Source organism: Eleginops maclovinus, chromosome 1 (genome assembly GCF_036324505.1).
Source record: "Eleginops maclovinus isolate JMC-PN-2008 ecotype Puerto Natales chromosome 1, JC_Emac_rtc_rv5, whole genome shotgun sequence".
NCBI lineage: Eukaryota > Metazoa > Chordata > Actinopteri > Perciformes > Eleginopidae > Eleginops > Eleginops maclovinus.
In genome coordinates, this window is record NC_086349.1 from 4006419 (window position 1) to 4034062 (window position 27644).

Sequence of the window (27644 nt, forward strand, 5' to 3'; positions counted from 1 at the left end):
ACCCCTCCACTGAGAGAGGTGTTGTTGCTTAAAATGACTTCCCCCTCCCACTCTTTTTTCCAGTCATTCTCCTTAATAACGTCGCTGTGCGTCTCCTGTAAAAAAAGGACGTCGACATGTTTTATTCTTGCTGTTTGATAAATTAAGGCTCTCTTTCTTAGCTCTCTGGCTCCATTAACATTTAAGCTTCCCATTCTAAAAGTGTCCATTGTGAGTGAGGTAGTGCATACAATAATAAAAACAAATAAGTTAATTAAAACACACATAAGGGGTTTTAACTTCATTGCTGCTTATTTGTTTTCGTACTCTATACACACGTTTTCTTAGTCTCCAAACTTCTTGTTCTGTGAAGACAGACTCCTCTTTTTGGCTAAGGTGGAACTTGGCCGAGGAACAAAAAACGACCAAGTCAGGGAAATACTCTTCTACAACTACCCCATGCTGGTTCTTTGTCTGGAGTAGTTTTGAATCATTTCCGCTGTATACATTTTTTCCTTTTGACTGTCACTGAAACCTTTCACGTCACTGCCGTCTGACATCTCATCTCCACTCTCATCTGTCTGCCATTGCTCTCTTCCTTTCTTTCCCTCGCTCCCTACTTTGCTGCTTTTTGTAACAGTTTTTCCTTTTGATTCTGCTTTTATTGCAGTCTTTTTTTTTTGTTGCTATTGCTGTTGCTGCCTCTTCATCCTCCACCTGCTCACCCCATGTTTTCCTCTCCTCTCCTGTTTTCACCATATGCGTTTTGTATTCCATATTTCCCTCCTGTGTTTTGCAGACTCACCTGTCTCTACCATTTTTTCGATTATCTAAATTTTTTTGTGTTTTGTTCACCATTTTTATTCTTTTTTTTTTTTCCTTCTTCTCTCCCAACCTGATTTTCTTCACCTCTACACACAACCACCTCCTCCCTTTCGTGATCATCTTTACCATCACCCACACCCTGTGCAACACCACCGCATGCCCCGTCGGACACAGCAGGAGCTAGAGGTTTACTCTTTTTCAGGGTGTATTTGGGGCCATGGCCAAATAGTGGTATGGAGAAAACCTCCCCTAACCCTTCCACCCACTCCTGTACCATTTGTTTTACACCAGCCAATCGGGGACAGGACACTACCAAATGTTCCAATGTTTCTGCCATGAAACAGAACGGGCAGCCCTCCCTTGTGCCTGGGTCAAAATGTGCTCTATATTTATTTGTGGCAATTGCTCCATGTATAATTCTCCATTTGATGTCAGCCATCCGTTTCTCGACTGGAGACTTATACAGGATACGCCAGCTGCCCTGAGGGGAAAAACCCAAGCCAAACACATCTGTCCACCTCGACTCCCTGACGTGTGCAAGTGAACTGAGGTTGAGCACCTTTACACAGCTAGAGTATAGCTGCTTCCCACTGCAGGAGCTGAAAGTTCCAAGTGTCAAAGTCCTCAGGGACAGCATGAGACCTTCCTCTTCTCTCCATTCCCCCACCGCAGGACCCACACTCAAGGGAGGGAAGATGTATTCGTATCCCTTTCTCCACTGGTCAGCTAGATCCGTATTCCGAGCGAAAGTCCGGTGGGATGGCGACAGCGACTGCCACACCTCATCTACCAAGTTTTGCAAAACTCGGGTTGACCGAACACCTGTCACTTCAGCCAGTCTTTCTGTAGAGATCCCTGTCAAATGGCCCAGTTTTACCACTCCTGCTTTGATGAAACCGCTCCTTGACGTGGCCGAATAGAAGGGGGTTCCAGAAAGAAAACCACTATCAAACAGTGGCTCCTCAAACAGCCACATCCCAGGACGGGCGTCAGGTGGTCTGGAAAAACTCAGGATCTTCCAGGCATTGATGACTGAACTGTAAAAAGGTGCAATTCCAGTTATCTTGTACGCAGGGGCCTTGAGCAGAAACAGGTGTTTATCAAAACCAAAACCCCCTGCCTTCCAAAGCAACAGTCGGGCCATAGCCAGCCAGCAGGGAGACGACCCATACAGCAGCCGCTGAGCTGCGTGTAGTCGAAACGCAGCAGTCCTGGCAGTGATGTCCACAAGGCCCTGCCCCCCCTCTGCCACAGGTAGGTACAGGACCGATGCTGGCACCCAGTGATGTCCCGACCAGAAGAAATCCACAAGGAGCCGCTGCAGTTGTTTCATGAGGTCCGGCGGTGGGTTAATACCTGGAGTCTGTGCCACATAGATGAGGCGACCAGATTGTCGGCTATGAGACCTCTTCCCCTGTAGGACAGCTGGGGTAGCAGCCATTTCCATTTGGATAATTTAGCTTGCACCTTTCCCAGCACTACCTCCCAGTTCTGTGCCACCATGTTCCCAGTCCCCAACCAAACTCCCAGGACCTTTAAATCCTTGTTTCCCCACCTGAGGTTACCAGGAAGACTGGGCCTATTCTCTACACGCCACTGACCTACCAAACAAGCCTCACTCTACTCTAACTCACTGATCTCCCTCTCTAACTGCTCTATAGCTCTTCTAATGTTTGCAGTGGAGTAGGATGTATACTGTTGGCAGAAAACTCTAATCTGAGCCTTTCCTACCTCCCACCACTGACTCAGGGAAGGAAAAGAGTTTCTCTCTGATTTCCAGTTAATGCAGAACAATTTAAAATTGTCACAGAAATTGAAATCTTGTAAAATTTTAACATTAAAGTGCCAGAACGATCTAGGTTTTTCTGCAGTGGATAAAACCAAATCTAAGGAAATTAGATGATCTGTGAAACCGACAGGTTGGATGTGACAGTTCACTGCTCGAGCGATAAAAAGGCAGACATGTAAAATCTATCTAACCTGGCTGCACTAACGCCTCCAAGTAGCATTCTCACCCAGGTGTATTGTTTAACCGAGGGATGTTTCATCCTCCACACATCCACTAAGTCAGCCTCTCTGATCACCTGTGACAATAAAAGGGAAGACTGAGGATGAGGCTCTTGTCCTATTCTGTCTAAAGTGACATTGGTGCAAGCGCACCTTTTTTCACAGCAGTGACATGTTTTCTGAGACGATATTGTTTCTTTTCATCCAACAGATCCATCCCTACAATTTTCTAGAGTGCTCACTGTCTGAAGAAACTTATTAGTGTCAGGAAAGAAATCCCTCACTTCCACTGACTTGCCAAAAGACTCGTTCAAAAAGACATTAATCTCTTCCAAAGAATATAAATCTGTATTTTGAGAGACACTATCTGCAACAGAAACACTGTCAGAATCCCCCTCACCGTCTGTGTCCATCTCTGCTACCTCACTGTTGTCTGGAGCCTGTACCAGCTATTCTTGCTGATCAGAGCCAGCCGGTAGCTCCTGCTGTGTGTCAACAGCCTCCACCTGTCTCACAGCACCAGTCCTCACCTGTCTTGCTACAGTATTGTAAGAAATAATAATCAATATTAAGAGTAACCACAACACTGTCTTATTTTGAAATACCATCTTATTTTGAAACCGGATGTACCTGATGACGCTTGATGCCGGACGGGAGAAAAACTGCGGGTTTGAGCGTTGGTTTCCTTAGCGGACAGAATCTGGATAAAGAGTGAATAGGGTAATTACTTGTGGTGTTATACATTAAACACACAATGATTAAGTGTCCTTATTGATGCTGTAACACCCTAAGGAGAGAGATGACCCTATGCCACGTATTGACTAAACTGACCGGAAGTACTGTTACGATTTGAGGCGACCAATAGGAAGAGGCGACCTCTGGACAAAGAGCAATGCAACTAAGGAACCGACCTCTTTTGCTCGGACCCACAGACAGTAAACACCTCGTGAGCCCTATTCATTTTTTTTGGCCTGTTCAAGTGTGTTCTGAGCTACAGAGCCACAGCTGTGAAACCTTTGTAAAGCCTACTGCTGCATCCTTTTATTAAATACTTCTTTTAAAACTTATTTGAGGAGCTTCACTTTGTTTTCTTTTAAATTGACTCCTGGACTTCAAATAAAAAAACATTTCCTACAATTTGGTGAACCCGACGTGATTTGAAGTGCCCGGAAAGGCGGGGATTGGAGGGAGAGGCGACATAATGTTAAGGCACTCACTGGCGCCACTAAACACGGTAAGCAGAGTCAGTTCATTTCAAAATCTACATAGCTTATATAGCATTTTTACATGCGAGTGCCTCGAGGTGGGTCGATTATCCTAACAGAACTGTCTATTTAAAGTGAGGAAATTAATATATATTAAAATTAACTGTGGTGCGATCCTGGGTTTTGCAAAAGCTTGTTTGTTTGTTTGTTCAGTGTTTTTACCAGCGAAAGCTGGTGAATTGTTTGTCCTTTTACGCCGGAAATAGTAAAGTGGTTTAGGTAAATTAATATGTAAATGCCCATTAGAGGTCGGCAACGTAGCGACATTGATACTATAATTTTGATGAGAAAGTAAGATAAAAAAGTCCTATTGTTCGTTAAGGCCTGATCTATAGAGTGATCAGTGATTGAGTCAGTAAACGTAATCTTTGCGACAGAATTACGTTGAGAGTTGTGCCGACATTCCAATTGTCTCTGATTAGCGTGTTGCCTTATTGAGCAATCATAGTTGGTAATAGCGTTAATATTAAAAAGGAAGACCACTCCGCCAAAAGTGGCGTGGTACTTGGGGTTAAAGGCCTCAGGACCACTGTTTGTTGAAGGGAAGAAGTCTCAGAGAGAGGGTTGGAGGCCCATCCTCTGCACTGATTCTGGAACTTAACGAAACATACTTCATAGATTTAGTTAAGATTGGATTAAATCCGATTAGAGGTCAGCTTCGTCAAAGTCAACGGGAAGTTACATGGTTAGAGGCCACTTTTTCCGCATTGTTTTGACGAATACCTAAATTGTTAGTGTAGGGAAAATTGTTGTTTGTTATAGAAAGTAGGGAGATTTAAAAAGCAGTGTTGGGCTTTTTAAACTGTGCTGCTGTGTTTTTAATTGATTTGAAATCGTGGTGTGTGTGTTTCCCACCCCCATTGTCCTTTGTCTTTACACGTGGGGCTCTAGACAATAGGCTAATCAAGTTAGCATAGCAAGTTAGCATTACTCATTAACACAAAGAATTCAGAGGTAGTAAAGTTTTTAAAATAAATAGTTTCAATACACATCCTGTAACAACTGATTGAATACACAGTGATGTGTGATACAATGAACAGCTAATTTAGACTAAAACACTATTTTTTAATAGGAAGTATAATGTAGAAAACTTTAGAGAGGAGCAGATGAAGTCAACTTAAAGAAATTATATCGGAAGTAATGGTCAGAGAAGCTAACCAGTCAGGAAGTAGCCTATAAAGACGGGGTCAGAGATAAAACAGCGCCCCTGCTGGACGAATTAATACGTGTCTCCAGCATCGCTTTAGAAATAAAATAGCGCCCCCTGTTGGAGGTATTGAATAGTATACATCGAGCATCCTAGGAACGAAATAGCACCCTCTGGTTGATATACTGAATTATTACAAATGAGAATTACAATAGCGCACTCTAGTGGGCATATAGTATAGTGTTAAACTACAATACACACAAGTCAGATCACCTACCTACACTAGTGTTTAATGATAGCTATTGTATTTGACACATACTTTGAAGTTTAAAATTATTATAATTAGATAATAAACATTTAAATACATTACACATACACAATTTCATAAATATATCATAAATCATACTGCACTTTAAGTTTTTTTTAATATCTTGTTTTTTATTGAACATTTTAATGGTACTTTTTATTTTGTATTAGGGTTTTTTTATGATACCGTAAGAAAAAAAAAAAGTTGAAATAAAGTTATCTTAAAATAAGGTAATATTTTATAGAAATACTGGTCATGGGATTATTAGTTAGTTAGACAAAACAACAACAATAATATGACAGACTACAAGTTAATGACAATGCCAGAGCCAAGCTCAATGGCAGAGGTAAAAGAAAGGATAAATATAAGATCGGATGCTATAACAGAGCCAAAGAAAGTACGGAACCAAATGGAGAACTTACTGGATCTGTGGCAAGCAAGAGGACTGATCCCAGCCAACGATCAAAGACCTGGACCGACAAAAGTCCACAGAAAAGCTATAATGGACTATGAAAATGGAGAATATGTACAACAGCAATCGGCATGGAAGAAAGCTGGAAGCCCCACATGGTTCTCACATTCTAAAAAAGCAATGGATAAAGCTGAGAAAAGAAAAGCAAGAGCAACGAGCCTCCTACTCCATCTGAAATATGTCAGTGTAGGGCTAACAAGCAGCTTGAATGTGGTACAAACGGCAGAAAAACCAGGAAAGGAAGATAGTACATACCTGCAAACTAGTCACCTTTCGGCGAAATTCGCCGTTTTCAACTCAAAATATGTCATTGACGTGAATCGTGTAGATCCGAAGAGTTTTTTTTTTTTAGGGGGGGGGGGGGGGGGGGGGGGGGGGGTGGGGGGGGGGGGGCTGACCGACGACTGACCGACCAACCATAGACTGTATAACGGACTGTATAATGAGCAAGAAACAAGTTTGCTATCTTCACAATAAATAAAATCTTTGTTCAAATGACTCGCGTTCCACGACCACCGACCAATCATAAGCAAGATAAACCACAGCGCGCTTTTACCCATCGGTCCCTCTTGGAGTGGAGTGCTCAGTCGTCAGCGAGTGGTTCTTCTGGACAATTTTGGGATACCTTACAGATACAAGTTTTGAGGTAGGTCTAGTTGCAGCTAATCTGGCAAAAACATTGTATGCTGTATCATTTTAACGTTGCTGAAGTAAAATTATTTTAGCCAAATAAAGTGTATTAACATGCTTAAGCTTATCAGCTTGTTAGGTTGCTAGCTAATGTTAGAAATAATCAATATATTAGAGCGGAACTTTAAAAGATAATTCACTGTTTCTGGACGGATCATATTTGTCCATTTCCGGTAGTATTACAGGATGTTGTTTTTAGCCTCAGATAGCGTAAAGCTAATATCAAAGCCCGTCTACGGAAAGCCCCTTCACTCTCTATTCACCCCCATTGTACCGAATTTGGCTGCAGTTCACCTAGGGGGCGAGTGCAGAATACATGGACCCCTATGGAGCTAGGCGGCTAGCTACATCATTCTCCTAGCATATCGTCTACAAAATCCAAAATACTACTGTGGTTTCCGAGAGGTCGACAGGGATTTTTCGTCAAAAGTGGAATAATCTGGGGGTCATAGCCTTTTGTTTTCTTACAGGTTGGGCAGTTGCGACCCAGGTTCTGCTAGCATCTGGCTAATGAAAGCCGATTGGTCAATGAAGAACTCACGACTGGTTACGACCGAAGAATACGCTTTGTGGTACCTGTCCACAGAACATCAACAACGCTCTTAAGGTGCCAACCGCCGTTAAAAGAGAAGAAGAAAGCTCTTAAGGAGGACTCTGAAAGGACATTACAATCGAACTTTTTTATTTGATTATGGTCAACTTTGGATGTACTGATCCTACCACACACATACATTGTATTGTAAAAATAAATTTGAAAGTTAACTGATTACGAGCATGTGTTTGTTTTCTTACCTTGAGCGTATGTTCGATATTGCTATATTGCTACCTTAAGGATAAATCCTGCTTTCTAGAACATTAAACATTAAACATTCCGTAAAAAAAAGTTGATTAAGATAAAGATGCCGCGTCAGTGTGCTGCAATTAATTGCAAAAATTCTCAAAAAGGACTGTCCCATTTCAGCTTCCCCAAGGATGATGAAAGGTAACATGTTTTCCTTCTATATTCAGTTATATCTGTACTATATGCAGCCTATCTGCGCTCGGCTTCGCAAGAAAGCCGGTATTTAAAAAATTTGGAGGGAAAATCTGCGCAATTGTCAATGCCTGAAGGAAGTTGACAAATGTGACTAGAGACATCACTGATTGTACTTTGCTCAATTACTTCATAAACACAGGTCTGCGAATAATTTGTCAAATGCTAAAGGAGGTGTGCCTTCAGGGTAATCTTAGGATTGATTGCCCATCATCATCCTAACACAGACAAAAAAAAAGCATGCATCAGCCTTGTAACTGGACTGATTTTAATGACTTTTATTTAAAACACAAACACATACACACACCACCCAGAAACATGCCAGCTAAATGAGGCAATCTCAATTACATAATTTACAATGTGCAGGCTAAGGGCCGAGATCAGAATATGGAACAGGGACGGGGGCCTCTCCATGAAAAAGGTGGCAGAGAAAAAAAAATGTCAGCATTTAGGAGCTCAACACATGGTCTTCATGGATGTCATTACTCCATACATAGATAACATAAATACATATATATATATATACATATAGATAGATACATAGATAAATACATACAACTGCAGACTTCAAAGCCTTCGTGAATGAGAGATTACAAGAACAGAACAGAAGAAAGTAATACCCAATTCATTGTACCCAATTGAAACGTGCAAAAACACCTATACAGCTAAAAACTTAAATGAAGGGGATGATGTGAGCGGTCTAAAATAGGAGAGAGCAATTTAACAAGAGAACACAGAGAAGAGAGCACACACACACACACACACACACACACACACACACACACACACACACACACACACAAGTAAACAAAACAATACAGCAAACAAAGTTGTGGCTGAACAGAAACGGAATGAAAACCAAGACACCTACAACAGAACACAGGTCCAAAAAGACTACATTTAATCAGATTTCACTTTCAGGAGGAAAAGATGGCTCATTAATATCAGAAGGGCTGACCTCAGACTTAGTCTGTCCCATGCAGAAATGATGCAGGGAGGATATGTGGTGTGTGAGCTACATTTTGAGGAGCGCTTTCTTCGAAAAGTGAGTTGTGCTGGTGTGTAACATTAGTGAAACATTTTTAGTCAACAGTGACATTACTGTCCTTGACGATGTCCTTCATGTTCTGTACTAGTCTAATGGAAGAAAAGCACTCACACAAGAAGCCATCCCCACATTGGTGAACTGTGGAAACCCACCACTGCTTGCCTCTCCTCCTCTGAAAAGGCAGAGAATCAACAGAGGTAAGATGACAATAAACGATGAGTTAACAGAGTTCATAAATTATCATGACAGACTGACTAATATTAACATTTATAAACTTTCAAAAGATGAAAAGAATAAGGTGCAGGAAAGGGAAATTGTAGCTCTTGAAGGAGCTCTTGAAGTACAAGGGACAGAAGAAGGCACTGAAGGAGAAAGAACAGAGGAAAGGGCAAATACACAAAAAGGGACAGATGAAAAGAGAGAGAAAGGACCAGAGGAGGAGCAGTTAAGACAGGTAACCATCTCAGTGAGCAGATTCTGGAAGAAAAACAAGAAAAATGAGGTTGAATTGTTCAATGACGTAGCATTTCACTATTCAGTTATGAAGTTATGCCTTTGTGTCTTTTATAGAGAATTAAAGAACTGGAGGCTGAGGTGGCGCTGCTTAAAAGAAAGGGTGCAGGTCAAAAGGCAAAGGCAAAGCGTAAAAAGTCGAAGGGACAAAAGGCTAAACAGTCAAAGTAAGGCCAACAAAACAATAAGGGCAGAATTCTTCCATTTGCAAAAGTTCAAAAGTGCATAGCTGTGTGCTTTTCAGCCTGCACGCATTTTGCAAAAGTCCTAAGTCTGTTGCAAGAATACACAACTGGCCTTATGACATTTTAGTCACAGACTAACTTGACCTAAAAGGTGTGCAGGTAAGCACATCGGAAAATTCTGCCCTAAGTTAATAAGATGAGGTTTCATTAGTGTAAGTAAAACACAGTCACAGAATAAGGTGTACAATTACAGAGTACCCACTTGAAGTCAAACTTAAAAATGCCCTAACTTTTCCATTCCTTTTCCTGATCTGAATTTCTATTACTTTTTCCTGTATATGTCATATACACAAAATGTATTACCAAAGGTCTACAACAGCATAAAGGTTTTGACTTTTGGAAATAGTATAATGTAGCTGTACACACTTGTTTTTTGGACTTAACATTTTCTCCCCATGTAGCCTTAAAGAGATCCTGCCCAACTGCTCAGAAAAGTGCCGTGATTTCATCCGGGCCCAGCTGTCAGAGGCAGGGAAAAAGGGTAGAGGGAGGAGATTTGGAAGGACTCTGAAGGAAATGGGGCTGCAAATTCTACACAGCAGCCCTAAGAATTACAGATATTTGCGCAGTATTTTTGCACTGCCCTCACCTACAACTCTTCACAGATTCGTTACGGCACGAGTCGGATACTTCTCTGTAAGAAAGATGTTATTTCAATAAACATTTTGCAATAAGTCATGAGACATTATCATTGTAGAGACCAAATTTAGAAAAATGTATAAAACAGACAATCCCAATGAAGATTTCAAGAATACAAGGTTTTGTCTGATATGGCGCACTTGCACACTGACTAGATCTAAACCCTGTACTGTAGATAATCTATATATTATATAAATATTGCAAGGATGCATCTAGATTTCTAGGCTACAACAATAATACACCTTATTATAGACCTATATCAAATCAGAACAGTGTGAGAAACTAGTGATGTTCTGTGGGAGATGGATGGATAGATTTTCAGTTCAATTCATCTTCCTCTCCTCTGATCGGTATCCAATTTAGATTTTGGCTTTTTTCAAAGTAAATGAAGAACTTACACATTGATCTCCAACTCTGATTACATCCCCAACAGCCAGGTTACCTCCATGGGATTCTCGCCCAGATGAAACTGAAGGTCTCTTCTATGACATCTGCCGAGAGGCTATGCACACTAATTTTTGAGGAAATGGCCATAAAAAGGCAGTTCGATTACAACAGAAAAACGGACACTATTTATGGGGTGTCCGCTAACGGAAATGCCGCCAAGCACGCAATGGTCCTGATGACCAGGGGAATCCTGGGGAAGTGGAAGCAGGTAAGCTACAACAATTTATATTCTATTCCATTACTGAGAATGGAATCATTCATTATGTGAGAAACATACCTAACAAGCACTTTCCCAATGTCTTCCAGCCAATTGGATACTTCTTTTCCTCCAGCTCCATGCTGTCGGAGGAGATTGCAGACACCATCAGGGGAGCCATTCACCACCTGCAGGCTATAGGCCTGACAGTACGTACAGTACAATGAACACACAACTCAGAACCATCTCTTTTGCATAACATACAGCTTTCACCTTTATCCTTACCATGCATTGATACTTTTCTACATGTTAGGTTCAGGCAATTGTGTGTGACCAAGCCACCACCAATGTCCGGGCCTTACACCTGCTTGGGGCCACTCTAGACCCTCAGGGGGGGGGGTGATGACTCCCACTGTGTGGAGGCAGAAGGGCTGAAAATTCCCATCATCTTTGATGTCCCTCATCTCATTAAGTCCATCAGGAATAATTTCCACAAGCATGGCCTGAAGGTAAGAACTTTACTTAAAGCAAGCAACATTTGAAATGTGGCTTAAAATGTGAGTGAGTGGATACATAAATAAAATGTACTTACCTTTTTCAGACGGAGGGAATAAATGTTCTTTGGCGCCACATCGCCAATTTCTATGAGATCGATCGGCAGCACACGATCCGAATGGCTCCCAAGCTCACACACAAGCACATCCATCTCCCAGCTTTTTCAAAGATGAGAGTGAGCTTGGCCACTCAGATATTCAGCCATTCAGTCTCTGCTGGTATGGTTCAGACACATCTTCACTTTCAGACACATTCCACTCACTTTTCCATTTCACTCACAAAACTTACCATAGTAGCATCTTCTCTCCCAGGAATCTCTGCAATGGTCACACTCAACAGACTCCCACCTGAGGCCAAGGGCACCGCGGACTTCATTGACAAAGTCAACAGACTTTTTGACGTCCTAAATTCAAGGTAGAGCGTGAAAAGATAACTGCTGTTTACCACCTTCAGGGGGTGGAGTGGGTGAGCAGGGCTGGCCAGTATAGAGCCTAGACTGTTCAGTGTTCTGGTCCCTGCCACCAGCTGGCCTTCCTGATGAGCTTGTCCACTCTGTTTTTGTGAAAAAGCTTCAAATAGCTCCAGACACATCTCTGTTAGCACAAAATAACCATAAATCACGTTCATACCTTTGTAACCATTTATTCGCCTGTCTCACTGATGCCATGTCTTTATAAACAAGATCTGTTAGGGACTCTAACCCGTGGAGGAGGCCCCTTGGTGCTGGAAATCAGGAGAAGGAGACCTTCCTGGCCAGCTCCATGGGTTGGATAGCAGGATGGCAGTTCAGGTAGATCTTCAAAAAATCTAGTGAAAAAGTAAACAAATAAACAAACATGGCACAGACATCCTTTTAACTATATGAACTATTGAAGTATATGAACTATTAATTCTCCCCAAATATTAAACTGATCCCCAACAATTAAACTGATCCCCCTTTCACTCACCACTAAAGGTCCAAGCGCAAACCTCCTTGCCAGAATGGCTTGATCACCACCATCAGGAGCATTCTGTACATTGCAAAGCAATGTACCACAGCTGCTGGCCTGAAATATTTGTGCACCTCCAAGCTCAACCAGGACTGCATTGAGGTAATCCAGTGGATACCTGAACTTAAACATACAACATAATTAAGACCAGAGAGCAGCATTAAGCAATTAAAATCACTAACAACCTTCTCCTTCTGTTGTGAGTAGAACCTTTTCTCTCTGATCCGTGGCAAAGGAGGGCACAAATACAATCCAAGCGCCATGGAATTCACGGCAGCATTAAGGGGGCTGAGTGTGTTGCATATCATGACATCACTGTCGAACACCTCCAACTGTGAGGAAGATGCCGGATTTCCTCTTCTGGCCAACCTTCAACTCGCCGCTCCACCTTCCAGGACCAATGAGGATATGGAGGTGCAGGTCATTGTAGACAACATTGTTATTATGATAACAATAACTATGGGTCAGGAATAATACAAAGTAAAATACAAATATAATGATACAAACTACACTGATATATAACTAAAATATAAATGCACAGGCTACAATGTGCAATACAACCTAAATATGCCCTTGCATGTCTTGCGTGTGAATTAACATTACTTCCACTTACCTCCATAGAGTGAAATGTTACCTCAGCCCACCACTCCATCCCCCGGGGACCACAATCCAGCCACCCTCACTCTCCAGCCCAAAACACTGCCTACAGAGGGGACCACTGAGGAAATGGTGGCGCAGGATATTGTGGAGGACCAGGTCATCTGATTATACAACCAACACACAGTCACTGCATTTCACTTGCATAAAATCCTAACTAACTACATTATCAATACACTGATATATTATTAAAATATAAATGCAAATTGACAAGCTACAATATGCAATACATCCTATATATGCTCTTACATGTAAACTAAGATTTTTTCCGCTTACCTCCATAGACCATTGGTGACTGTATCCTCGAAGAGGGGCTATTTTATGTTGCCGGCTGGTTGGTCAGGATGCTGCAGAAGGATCAAGCCATCCAGGTCTGTCATCACTGTGAAGTGCTGCTGCTGGGCTCCACACTGCATGATCACAGTTACGCGTCTCCACAGGAGCACCCATTTCTGGAAGCCAAACGCTTCACTCCCAACGCGAATTTGATGAGGCCTTCAACCAGGTTCTTTAATGCGGTGAGGGATCTGGAGGAGGCATTTGGAAGAAACATCAATACCTTCTGGCCAAAGAGTGGGGTACGACAGAACCTTGAGAAGACACTGGAGGGAACAGAGGCCTTCAAAGAGTTCCACAGAGACCACCCGGAACATGCCCTTTTAATCGAGGAAATCTCGATTAAAAAATTTACAATGTGTAGGCTGGGGGCAGAGATCCGGATAAGAAACAGGGGCCTCTCTGCCATCAACGAGAAAAAGGTGGCAGAAAAAAAAGTATCTACATTTACAAGTTAATTAATACAGTATAAATAAATGAATGCAGGCTTGTTTTTGACTAGTCTGCAACAAACCATATCAACCTTTCTGTGTCTTTTCTCTTGAAGGTTTTTTTGTTTTAACTGCTTTGATAACAGTAGCTCGTCATGTCTATGACTGGTGTAAGTTACACAGAACTATGAGCATGTACATGAATGATATGTGAATGTGACAGAGATAAAATGATAAGGTCACATGGCGCCGGGAGCACGAAGATCTATGCATCTCGTCAAATATCGTTTAGCTTTAGCCTAGCTCCCATTTCTGATCTCACTTACAACTTTGGATGGATGACTAAAACAATATGTTAACATTATATAATCGACAAACTGTTTTCATACACGCTTGTATTAACTCGTCAGCATCATACTTTCACCAGTTAACCACACACTTTTATTGTCAAAGCTTTTTTTTTCTGCTGACCATATCTAACGTTAGCAAAGTTCCCTCTGGTAATAGTACTCACAGTGCTAATATAGCCAACTGAAGCAAATAACGTATTTTTTCAAAAACGACATATTCACATCAGAAAGTCTTCATTAACACTTAATTGTTTGTTAAGATTTGTAAATTATGAGTATCAAATAATGTCACACCTTTTCAAAACATGTAGAGCTGAGTTCAAATCAGTCCCACGGAGCCAAATCAGCTGCGATCGTATGCAGCTGTTGCTGCGAGGGAAAGGAAAGGGAAGGAGAGACACAAGGTGCCGTAAAGCAATTTATCACGCATGACGTCATCTGATTTACAAAAACCTAATTTTAGTCAAAATCAAGCGAATATAAAATACTAGCTATGTGTCGTTTGTGAGGATTATCCATTCCATGTTTAAAAAACTATAGCAGTGATTTAAAAAAAAATTATATCCAAAGAAATGTAGGAATCTATGGGTGGGGCTCCATAGGACCACATTCATTCTGCACTGGCCCACCAGCGCCCCCCAGGTGCAGTACCATACCGGAACGGTTTTGAGAGTGAACGTTCTCGTCAATATTAAAAGTTCTCTGCTAATATTGTTTTGTATAGGGGGTGGTTCTATTCGCCTTATTCACCTGGCGGCCATTTTGAAACTCGAACGAGGCTGAGGGGTACACAAACCCGGAAGTTTGACTCCGACTCATACGATCTATGGAAGATTCAGCAGCACCAGCAATGGAAACTCCAGTGTGGACCACCAACCTTTCTTGTTTGCCAGAATTAACAATTCAAAATGTGGAGCAGTGGGCCAGTACCGACTGCAACATCCCCCGGGCGGTGTTAATTAAAGGAAACAGTAACTGGATCGAAGGTTTTATCCACGACATTGAAGGTAAGAATGGACGCTAATTTACCTCAGTTTCTGCTAGCGTGTAGCAGCTAGGGGTAGTAAGCTTAGCTGTGATATGGAGTTGTTGACTGTACTATGTTTGATTTTATTTAAAACTTAACATGTATTTAATCGACAGTTAATAGGAGCCCAACACACATATTTGTGAGGGCTAGGTCTTTTCCCTCGGTGCGGAAAAATGAGTCACCGTACAACATACAGGTATCATAGTGCTAAGTGGGCAAACTGCTCAGTTCGCAGAGCAGTGCCACAGTTTAAACCAGCTTGCTAAATGTTCATTATGAGTTTTATCAACGATGTACCTTTCCCTGTCTGACTGAAAATAACATGTTGATTTTATCTCATTAACATGTTATCTCTAGTTGATGTAATATCACATAAGCCTCATTGATATCTACTCAAATACAGTATTATCTTGTTTCAAATTAGCAAAGCCAGACAGCGCTAGGTGCATGTTGCTATTGCTTGTTGACAATGATAGTATAATAGTGGGGCAGATAACAGCATTTTTTCATAAGAATCGTTCAAATGTGGATACAAGCGCCAAAATTGGCTCAATTACTCTATGGGTATTGCTCTTCCAATAAAGAACGTTAGCCACCGCGAAAAACCCTCATGTCGGCTGCAGCGGCCATTTTGTTTCCGCCATTATCAAAATATGCGTTTTCCATGATATCTTGTGAAAAAAACATCAGAGCACATATAGGATGATGTCTTCTCAGCAATTGCTATGGACCAAGCCCATGAACAGGCCAATGCTGTCATCAAGTCAAGTGGGGGAGCCATAGGTATCACTGAAGATCCATCAGCACTGAGGAGGTGGATGATAGCTGGACCTGAGGTCAGCCGCTTGGTTCTTCAATATGAAGCATCATCCAGTGCCAGGGAGGGTGCAAAGCACACCAGTCACCACGAACAGACGGCAAATGCTCAAATATCATTCCTTGATAGAGTCAAGAAGCTAACCAGTGTCCTGGAAGATCTGGGAAATCCTTTTGCTGAGGAGAGCCATGATCTGTTCTCACTTGACACAAAGGATATTGCAAACCCAAGTGTCGCCATGTTTATTCATACTCACTTTGAGAGAGGTAGCGCCCGTTTCCAAGAGTTCATGAAAGGATTAGAGGAAAAAGATCCCAAGATTTATGAGCCCATCAAGAAGAACTACACCAACTTCTTCCATCATGGCTCACCCTCAGTCCATTTTTCAAAAGAGAAAGTGCTGAAGGAGGACTGTCAGCTTTTCTCCAAGCTTTTCATCTCTTGTCAGAGCAGAGAATGTGACCTCAAAGAGTTTTTCAAACATGAGAATCAGCCATTCCCTGCTGCCTTGAGTGATGGTGGGAGGCTTCACACTGCTCAAAAAGCTCAGTTGGCAGCCATACTTGAGTCTCTTGTCCCAATCTATGACACCGAACCAGAAGTGGAAACCTGTATTATTGATGGCTCAGCTCTTATCAACAGTTTGCCCCCACGGAGCTCAAAGACATTTGGCGACTATGCTTCATTTGAGTTTCTCCCAAAACTTGAGGGATACTCTGTGAAATACAAAAGAACAGACATAGTCTTTGACATCTACCGGCAATCAAGTTTGAAAGCAGAGACCAGGTCTAAGAGAGGACATGGAGCCAGAAGGAAAGTGACCTGCAATGGCAAAATACCAACTAACTGGCGGAATTTTCTCAGAAATGATGACAACAAAACTGAGCTGTTCCACTTCCTTGCTGACAAGGTTGCACAAACATTTTCACCAAATGTGCTTATAGTGACCAAAGAGGAGCAGGCGGTCAGCAATCAGTCCATCGACCTTGACGAAGTGAGTTCATGCACACATGAGGAAGCGGACACCAGGATCTTTGTCCATGCCAAGCATGCAGTGAACAATGGCAGCAAAAACATCATGGTCAAAGCCAACGATACAGACGTCCTTGTTATAGCAGTCAGTGCGTTGCCAGTTCTTCAAGCAGCAGGTTTACAACAGTTATGGATTGCTTTTGGTCAAGGAGTTAACAACGGTCATACGAAGCCATTCCTCCGACGAAAGCAGCATTGCTTCAGCATATAAAGCGTGCAGCCTTCCAGGCAGGCTGCATTTGGAGTCAGGCAACTGTACTTCAACCAGAACCAGAGAGTCCTTCTGAGTGGGGATGGACCAAGATAGATGACCAGTGGCAGGTCCTCTGGACAGAGCTTTCCCCAATAGCAGAGAGTTGCCAGCAGCTGACCAAATGTGGATGCAAGGGAGAATGCCAAGGACGATGCAAGTGTTACCAGTTTGGTCTTACCTGTACAGCTCTGTGCAGCTGTAGGTGTCTGGCGTGATGGCAATGAACTTTTAAACCTTTGATGTGAATTGATGTTTAGATGTCTCTGAAACAAAGTAGATCCAACCTTAAGAAAATGATACATTCTGTTAATTAAACATTCTTCATATTAAATTTTTTTTTTCTGAAATAATTTTGTATTTTCTGTCCTCTTCTATGTTATTTACTTTGTCAAATCGCACCAAAATACCCTCAATCATTAAGATGTTTTACATTATGGATGTGCCCAGGGCAAATAATAGAGGATTTAATGGTAAAAGTAAAAAAATATGTCCCATGGGTACAATTCTGTGACAGAATATGTCTGTCAATAAGCAAAATTGGCGGCCATCTTGGAAAATGGCGGCCATCTTGGAAATTTAAGTGGCTAACGTTATTTATTTAATTAATGACCCCAAAGGTATACATTGACCAAATTTAGTGCTTGTATCCACTTTTGAACAATTGTTACAGTTATCTGCCCCACTATAATGACAGTATAACTATCAGGTAAGTGATAAGGTAAGCTAAGTATTAACATTCATAAGATAAGAGTTGCTCAGTTCTTGGAGCAGTGTATCCAGGGTTGAGGAAGGTTCACTGCACACTCAGTGTATGTGTGTGTGTGTGTGTGTGTGTGTGTGTGTGTGTGTGTGTGTGTGTGTGTGTGTGTGTGTGTGTGTGTGTGTGTGTGTGTGTGTGTGTGTGTGTGTGTGTGTGTGTGTGTGTATATATATATATATATATATATATATATATATATATATATATATATATATCCTTTTTGATGATGTGCATTGGGGAACACAGCAGTGAGGCGCCATTGAAATCGCGTTGTGAGAACTCCCGGAAGTGGTAAGTGTACCCCTCAGGCTCGGTGGAACGTTCGAGGTGAATAAGGCGAATAAAACATGTTAGGATTGTGAAATCGAGCTCTCTTTTGTTCCGGACCGCCAGACAGTAACTATTGATGAGCTCCACTCAGTCAGTGGCCTGTGGACGCGTGTCCCGGGCTATTGAGCCACAGCTGTGAAACTTTTGTAAAACCTACTACTGCATCCTTTTATTAAACACTCCTTTTATAACTTTTAAGGGAGGTTTGCTTTCTTTATTTTAAACCGACTCCTGGGCTTCAAATAAACTCAAAGTTAAAGTTAGCCTAGCTAGACCAGTTCTACGTCACCTCGTTCAATGCGAAAATAATAGGTTTGTGAAGGCTGATCTCCACAGCATCCGTCCTGTTATCTGATATTACTGGCGGCTGTCATTGTGGTCAGATATGAGAGGGATGAAAACGAACACGTAATGAACAAATACACATCCGTGTGTGGTTTAGTGAGTAGCTAGCAGTGGTGCAACGGATCATCTTTGATACGTGATCCGTTCAGATCAATTATTTCAGTTTCGCATTCATCAACTTTTTAGTAGCTACGAAAAGTTTGGAGTTACGAACAAAATCTACAAACGCTGGCGACCGTGTGTAGAGTTTGTTTACAGTAAGCACATATAACGCTTCACTGTTGGAAATGACATTATTCATATTGCGCTGTGTTATGTACACAAGACGCAGATGCCTTTGAAACACGCGATCTAAAAACGAAAACATATTTTATATGTAGTAACAATTGTTGGCAATTGGCAGGTTTAAGATCCAGATTAGGTTCATGGTTGTGAATTATCTATGTAAATCGGCTCTATAGATTACACGTTCATTCTACATGTTGAATGATGATAGCGTAATAAAAATATAGGCTATACATACAATGACAGAACTGCCGTGGGCTATATGTTATCCGTATCCTTTGTTAAAATTAATGTTCAATAGCTCTATGCCAATGGGAACAACAGAACGCATTGCGCATTACATATGGACCAATGCGACACGTTCATTACGGCCGTGGACCGATAAACACTCAGTAACGTACGCACACCAACCGGCATTTGCGTGTTTAACACCTTGTTTAACACTGGCGTTACCGCCGCTTAACTTAAATAATGAAGAACTGCTTTTAATTACGACTTGGCCGCAGTCCCGGCTCCAGCTCAGTACAGAGGGGGGGGCAGCTGAAAACCGAGGGGGGGTGGTGAGTCACAGCAACCGGTGACATGTCACATGATGCTGCATAGAATGAGAAAACATAACAGAGCAACATCAAAACAGACTCCACAGATCAGAGGCGCTGATCTAACATATCCAACAACGTATGATCAATAACCACATTGCTAACAAACAGTAGCAACAATACAAATGATAAAATAACCAAGGTTTCAAGGTTTTATTGGTCATATGCACAGCAGATACAGCGTATATGTTGGCAATGAAAATCTTATGTCGCGTGCTCCTCCAACAACTCAACATGCATGGTGCAAATAACATAAATAAAATAGTGCAAAAAGAGAGAAGAATATTTACAGTATTAACAATACAGATTTGAGGATGTGAAATATATACATATGTGGAATACATTGAGAGTATTTAAATACTTTACACTGTTGAATGAGGAGGTATGGACAGATGCATATATTATGTATAGCAGATGTATATGGCAGATATGTACAATATATAGATATGTGTACTATAAACAGATGTGAGTAGACATTCACAGAGCTCAGGAGTTCAGTAGTCTTATAGCCTGTGGTATAAAACTGTCTCTGAGTCTGGTGGTCTTGGTCCGGATGCTGCGGTACCGTCTGCCAGACGGCAGCAGACAGAACAGATTGTTGCTGGGGTGATGGGGGTCCTTTAATATCCTACCGGCCTTCTTCCTACACCGCTGGGTGTAGAGGTCCTCCATGGATGGCAGCTCCGTCCTGGTGATGTGCTGAGCAGTTTTCACCACCCTCTGTAGAGTCTTACGGTTGAGGGCGGTGCAACTGCCATACCAGGCGGTGATGCAGCCAGTCAGGATACTCTCGATGGTGCACCTGTAGAAGTTGCAGAGTATCCTGGAGTCCATGTTGAACTTCCGCAGCCTGCGGAGGAAGAAGAGCCGCTGTCGAGCCGTCTTGGATATGACCCTGGTGTGATGTGTCCATGTCAGGTCCTCACTGATGTTTACCCCGAGGAACCTGAAGCTGCTGACTCTCTCCACAGGAGTCCCGTCGATGGTGATGGGTGTGTGTGCCTCTCTCTGCCTCTTCCTGTAGTCCACAATCAGCTCCTTTGTTTTGCTGACGTTGAGATGGAGGTTGTTGTCCTGGCACCAAGATGTCAGGGCTCTGACCTCCTCTCTGTACGCCGTCTCGTCGCCGTCTGTGATCAGGCCGATGACGGTCGTGTCGTCAGCAAACTTGATGATGGTGTTGGAGCTGTGTGTGGCCACGCAGTCGTGCGTGAACAGGGAGTAGAGGAGAGGGCTGAGCACACAACCCTGAGGGGCTCCGGTGTTGAGGGTCAAGGTGGAGGATGTGATGTTCCCCATCCGCACTGCCTGGGATCTGCCCGTCAGGAAGCTCATGATCCAGTCACAGAGGGCGCTGTTGAGCCCAAGGTCCCTGAGCTTAATGATGAGCTTGGAGGGCACAATGGTGTTGAATGCTGAACTGTAGTCAATGAACAGCATTCTCACATAAGTGTTCCTCTGGTCCAGGTGGGAGAGGGCAGTGTGGAGGGTGAGGGAGATGGCATCATCCGTGGACCTGTTTGCTCTGTAGGCAAACTGCAGGGGGTCCAGTGAGTCAGGGAGGGAGGAGGTGATAAAAGGTTTGACTAACCGCTCAAAGCACTTCATGATGATGGAGGTGAGTGCAACTGGGCGGTAGTCATTGAGGCAGATGGGTTTTGTCTTTTTGGGGACAGGGACAATGATGGACTCTTTAAAACATGTGGGGACTACAGACTGGAGCAGTGACCTATTGAAAATGTCTGTGAACACATCTGCCAGCTGAACTGCACACACCTTGAGAGCACGGCCAGGGATGCCATCAGGTCCTGGAGCCCTGTGTGTGTTGATCCTTTTCAGAGATCTACACACATCTGCACTGGTTAAAACCAGTGAGCAGGGATCCTGGGCCTTTTGTGCCTCCACAGCCGGGGGCTTCTCAAAGCGTGCATAAAATGTGTTCAGTTCATCTGGGAGAGATGCAGACACTTCCTCAGCACCACTCGTTGTCCTTTTGTAGTCTGTTATTGTTTTTAGTCCAGACCACATATTTCTGGCATTGGAGCCCTTGTAGTTCGACTCCACCTTGTCCCTGTATTGTCTTTTCGCACTGCTAATAGCTCTCCGGAGTGCATACCTGGAATTCCTGTACTCATCCAAATCACCGCCGCTGTGCGCGATGGCCCGTGCTTTAAGTTTAGCTCGGACCTCGCCGTTTATCCAGGGCTTCTCATTTGGGAATGTCCGTACAGTAATCCGCGGCACGACGTCATCGATGCATTTGCCGATGTAGCAAATGACCGCGTCAGTGTGTGTGTTTATATCGTCCTCCTCAAACACACACCACTCCGTGATGCCAAAGCAGTGGCGGAGAGCAGAGTCAGACTGCTCGGACCAACGCTGCACTGTCCTTGTCACAGGTCGGTCCCTCTTCAGTCTCTGCCGGTAAACGGGGAGCAGAAGAAGAGATATGTGGTCTGACTTGCCGAAGGGGGGGGCGGGGGAGGGCTTTATATCCATGCCGGAAAGGAGTGTAAACATGGTCCAGTGTATTTCCACCGCGCGTGGGGCAGCTGACGTGCTGATAGTATTTCGGCAGGACTTTCTTCATGTTGGCTCTGTTAAAATCCCCGGCCACAATAAATGCGGCCTCTGGCCGAGAAGTCTCTGTCCTGTCGATAATCCCATACAGCTCCTCCAGCGCTGTGTTGTTGTCAGCGTGCGGCGGAACATACACTGCTGTTAGAACAACAGATGTGAACTCCCTCGGCAGATAAAAAGGCCGGCATCCGATCATGATGTGCTCTAGGCTGGGAGAACAGTCCGAAGAAATGATCTCCACATCTGAGCACCAGTTGTTGTTAATCATGAAGCAGACACCTCCTCCCTTGCTCTTCCCTGAGTTTATTGTCCGGTCCTGGCGATGAATGGAGAATCCGTGTGGAGCAATGGCGGCGTCCGGTATCGTGGGGTCGAGCCAAGTCTCCGTGAAAACCAAAACATTACAGGTCTTAATGTCCCGTTGAAATGCCACCCTGCTACGGAGTTCGTCCAGCTTATTATCCAGGGATTGGACATTTGCCAGAAGTAAACTCGGTAGAGGAGGCCAGCTCTTACCTTCAGTAGAGTTGCAGTCTCCTCTTTCCTGACGAGTGGAACCTCCTCAGCAGCATCTCCTTCCATTCATCTTTGAATTTCCTACTGAGGTCATTCTCAAAGGCCAGCTGGATGAGATGGGCTTTGCGTCGATGCAACATGCTGCGTCTGTGCTCACTAAATACATTCTTCAACGTGGAGAACGAGTTTTCACATGTAGCAGTTGATGCCCCGAATGTTAGTGCGTGTTTGAATGCTGTCATTACCGCTGGCATGGCACTTAATACCCTGGACTCCTTTGCAACAAGGTGACTCAAAGTCACTCTCACTTCTCCCTGGCCTGTGCACCGGCTTTTCAAAAACTCTCGCGCAACTGTGAACTGTGCCTCAACCATGTCTGTGTTTGTTAAATCCAGTAGTGGTTTCACTTTCTCAGCCTCCAGGAAATTCACACTGGCGGGGTCCAAAGCGTCCAAAGCTGACATATATTTCCCGTTACGCTCGCTGAAACGTGCAGCCATTTCACTCAGAATAGAGTCGATGATGCCAAAAAACAGCCGCTTGCACTCTTGTTGAATGTCCACTTCGCGCTGCCCAAGGCTTTCACTCACCACGTAGTCTTGTAGCGTCCTGGTGGCCTGCCGCTGCCGTTTTGGAGGAGCAGGCACGCCGGCGCCATCACCTGCATCGCTGTCAGACCACAGTTTCTGAAATTCCGCATCTGATCGTAGATCCTCTATGCAAGAAGAGGCACTTTGAATGAGCTGGACTGCAGTGATTAGATCTGTTTCTTCGGCTTGCAGCATCCGATTGGCTGGGTCCATCAGCCCCAATAGTTTGTGCATCACACCGGTGAGAAATGTGAAGCTCCGTTCTGTAATGGCCTTGTGAAGTCCAACAGATTCAATTTTCACATCAGCACTTGCTCCCATGGTTCCGATCTCTTTCAGGAAGTCCACCAGTGCAGTGTGTGACTTCAGCACCACAGACACCGTGTCAAGGTGTCCGGTCCATCGCTGCTCTAACAGCCTTTTAAGCTTCTCTCCTTTGTACTGTGCGGCTACAGTGGGCTTTTTCATAAATGTATAAAGGGAATTGCACACTTCAAAAAAATCCCCAACTGCACTCTCTGAGGAAATAGCATGCACGATCACCAAATGTAATTGGTGGTTGAAACAATGGATGTAAGGCACTTCTCTGTTTAACTTATTTTGAATAAGCTTCTGCATGCCTCCCTCTCGTCCCGACATGACGCTGGCTCCGTCATAACACTGACTAAGAATTTTGTTTGCGTCAAGGCCAGCATTTGACAGTTCATCAAGCACAACATTAGTGAGTGACTGGGCATCACATTTGTCCGTTGTCTGCATTGATAACAGCCTCTCTTGCATTTTGTAGTCCTTGTCCATATAACGCACAACTATAGATACATTTTCACTGCCTGTCGGGTCTTTAGTTCCATCCACCTTGAGTGTAAACCATGACTCCCCGACATCTTTAACAATTTGCTCTGTTACGATCGTGCTCATCAGTTCAATGATGTGATTTTGAATATCATGTGATGTGTAAGTTGCGTTTTTTGGAATTGTACTGAAAGCCTTTGCAAGCTCTTGGTTTTGCCTCAGCGTGTAACCAAACAGGGAGAGAAACATTCCGCTTCCCAGTTCATCTCTGCTATTGACTGAATCCACTTCACCCCTCAGTGGCAGTTCGTTTGAGACAAGAAATTCAATTATGTCAACAATTGCAGACACATACAGGCGGTTTCGCGCAAGCTGATGAGAGTTAAGCATGGTTGAAATTTCACTGCCTGTGTTGCATCGCATTTCCTTCTCTTTCCAGCTACCATTGCATGCTTGATGCTCTTTGCTGTTACTGTGCCTGCTAAATCCCTTTGCCTTATCATTAGCATGCTTCCAATTAGTATATCCAGTTCTTGTGAAAACGGAGTCACTCCCTCCAAATTTCCTGCAGGGAAAACAAAAGGCTGCATCCAATTGCTGCGAATATTCAAGCCAGTCTCTCTCGTTGTACCAATTAGCCGAAAATGACCGTTTACAGTCATTATTATGCTGTTGCTTCTTTGGAAACTGCCTGAGATGAACCTGAGCTGGCTTGTCAACTCCGAGGTCCTCTGGTAGGCCTAAACCATGCTGCGAGTGCGACAGCGGGCTCTCCGGTCCCAGTGAACCCAGCTCACTCTCCTCACTGCGAGGCTGAACCCGCGGCTCCTCCCTCAGCAGGTGTCCCCTGTCCTCTCCGGTGCTCCTGCTGCTGCCAGGCGGCGGTGATGCCGCCGATGGTGTGGTTGTTTCTGGCTTTTTCAGCCATTTGCGAATATCCATTCTGTCCATAGACAGAGATGAATAAAATATTCTGAATGTCCGCTTGAATTAAAATAGCTGCTACGTTGCTTCGTTTGTTTTTGTTTTATGGCGGGAATCAGGATGACGCACTGACCGTCAGTAGGCTAACCGTCAATTTGACGTAGCCTAAACTGCGTAAATTGCAAAGCTGTTTTTTTATTTACCCATGCTGTTCATTTTGGTTTGTCAGTGGAGTTTTCTGTTGTTTTTAACACATCATAAACTGTTGTAATAAAACTAAAAACAATAAAAAATACATTAAAAAAATACTATTTTGATTGAGGGGGCGGACAGTCCGCGTGAGGGGGCGATGCCCCCTCACGCCCCCCCCCGTGACGCCGGGACTGCTTGGCCGAGATCTTAACGTGCTGTTCATGCGTTTCCCATGAATAGCCTACTACTATAACTCGGAGCGGAGCAGGATATAATGCGCATGTGCGGCGTTGCTAGGCAACGTGTACAAAGCGAGAGTACAGGTTGTTTTGGTCAGAGCTATGAAGCATACCTGCAAACTCAGAAGGGCTGAAAAAGGTGACAAACCCCCCCCCCCCCCCCCCCCCCCAGCCTTTGTACACGTTGCCTAGCAACGTCGCACATGCGCATTATATCCTGCGCCGCTCCGAGTTATAGTAGTAGGCTATTCATGCGAAACGCATGAACAGCACGTTAAGATCTCGGCCAAGTCGTAATTAAAAGCAGTTCTTCATTATTTAAGTTAAGCGGCGGTAACGCCAGTGTTAAACAAGGTGTTAAACACGCAAATGCCGGTTGGTGTGCGTACGGTACTGAGTGTTTATCGGTCCACGGCCGTAATGAACGTGTCGCATTGGTCCATATGTAATGCGCACATTCTGTTGTTCCCATTGGCATAGAGCTATTGAACATTAATTTTAACAAAGGATACGGATAACATATCGCCCACGGCAGTTCTGTCATTGTATGTATAGCCTATATTTGTATTACGCTATCATCATTCAACATGTGGAATGAACATGTAATCTATAGAGTCGATAAATAATTGATCCGAACGGATAACGGATCAAAGATGATCCGTTGCACCACTACTAGCTACTCACTAAACCACACACGGATGTGTATTTGTTCATTACGTGTTCGTTTTCATCCCTCTCAGATCTGACCACAATGACAGCCGCCGTAATATCAGGTAACAGGACGGATGCTGTGGAGATCAGCCTTCACAAACGCATTCTTTTGGCATTGAACGAGGTGAGTAGAACTGGTCTAGCTCGGCTAACTTTAACACAATTCACTGAGGTTAGCTAGCAACCTAACAAGCTGATAAGCTGAAGCATGTTAATACACTTTATTTGGCTAAAATCATTTTACTTCAGCAACGTTAAAATGATACAGCATACAATGTTTTTACCAGATTACCTGCTACTAGATTTACCTCAAAACTTGTATCTGTAACGTATCCCGAAAATTGTCCAGAAGAACCACTCGCTGACGACTGAGCACTCCTCTCCAAGAGGGACCGATGGGTAAAAAAGCGCGCGCTGTGGTTTATCTTGCTTATGATTGGTCGGTGGTCGTGGAACGCGAGTCATTTGAACAAAGATTTTATTTATTATGAAGAAAGCAAACTTGTTTCTTGCTCATTATACAGTCTGTTATACAGTCTATGGTTGGTCGGTCGGTCAGTCGTCGGTCAGCCCCCCCCCCCCCCCCCCCCCCCTAAAAAAAAACTCTTCGGATCTACACGATTCACGTCAATGACATATTTTGAGTTGAAAACGGCGAATTTCGCCGAAAGGTGACTAGTTTGCAGGTATGATGAAGAGAATATATTTGAGGAAGCTCATACATATGATGGGTCACCTGCTGCCACCAGATGCTGACACAGACCAAGAAACTCTGCGTTTCAATGTTGACCAGGCGCTTCCCAGTTTTCAGCATGGAGAGGATGTTGTCAAGTGGTGGGCCGTCGTCTTCAATACAGGGAAGTACCCTGCACTGTGTCAGGCAGTCAAGGCTGCCCTCTCAATTTTCCATGGTGCCCTGGTTGAGTCTTCCTTCAGTGTCATGGGGACCATCATTGATCAACGATCAACGTCAATGAAGATCTCCACCCTCAGTGCTGTGCAGACTGTTAAATACACTTTGCAGACCAGGAACCAGACTGGGGTGGAAATGTTCAGAAGGGATGATTTGAAGTTTGGGGAGGTAGATAGGAGGTTGTGTTCTAACATTAGTGCAGCTGGAACTAGGGACAAAGCCCAACGACAGGAAAATCAGCTTGTAATCAGAGAAAGGAGGGTTGAGTTTGGCTGCCAGCCATCTACCAGTGCTGCTAGTAATAGGGCAGAGGTGGTGGAGAACGATAGTGTGGCCCGAAAGAGGCACACTGCCAAGCAGCGAAAACGGGCCCTTGAAAGGCTTGTCCAGGCCAAAAGGAGGAAAAAATGACAATAATATTATGTTGATATGTTGCCAAATTTGGTCAATGGGATTTACTGTTGACCTGTCCTGAACGCTTTTCACATTCAAAATGTTTTTAACTGACCAGTTTATGGGTCAATAAATGTGCCATTGTTACCATAAGAAAAGGTTGTCTTTTCCCTTTATTTTCTTATGGGAGTACACCAGAATGCTTAATTTAC

The 27644-nt window shown here is 43.6% G+C and overlaps 1 protein-coding gene and 2 long non-coding RNA genes across 3 annotated transcripts; 2 read left to right on the top strand and 1 right to left on the bottom strand.

Moving 5' to 3' along the window:
- Positions 1 to 8297: 8297 nt before the first annotated feature.
- LOC134883419 (uncharacterized) lies at positions 8298 to 11216 on the bottom strand. The gene is made up of 5 exons (XR_010168276.1): positions 11099 to 11216; positions 10895 to 11016; positions 10121 to 10165; positions 9898 to 9990; positions 8298 to 8945 (listed from the first exon to the last, which is right to left on the bottom strand). It is a non-coding gene; the product is annotated as an uncharacterized LOC134883419 (long non-coding RNA).
- Positions 8483 to 10161, top strand: LOC134883480 (uncharacterized). Its single transcript, XR_010168283.1, has 3 exons — positions 8483 to 8770; positions 8862 to 8970; positions 9933 to 10161. It is a non-coding gene; the product is annotated as an uncharacterized LOC134883480 (long non-coding RNA).
- Positions 11217 to 12706: 1490 nt separating the features above from the next.
- Positions 12707 to 14275, top strand: LOC134883532 (uncharacterized). Its single transcript, XM_063911972.1, has 3 exons — positions 12707 to 12771; positions 12979 to 13113; positions 13299 to 14275. The coding sequence occupies exons 1-3, from the start codon at positions 12766 to 12768 to the stop codon at positions 13806 to 13808; spliced, it is 651 nt and encodes a 216-aa protein (XP_063768042.1). The 5' UTR covers positions 12707 to 12765; the 3' UTR covers positions 13809 to 14275.
- The last annotated feature ends 13369 nt before the right edge of the window (positions 14276 to 27644 follow it).

Coding starts and splice junctions, on each gene's coding strand:
- LOC134883532 (XM_063911972.1), top strand. Junction 13,114..13,298: donor AGGATATTGTGGAGGACCAG/GTCATCTGATTA, acceptor TTACCTCCATAG/ACCATTGGTGACTGTATCCT.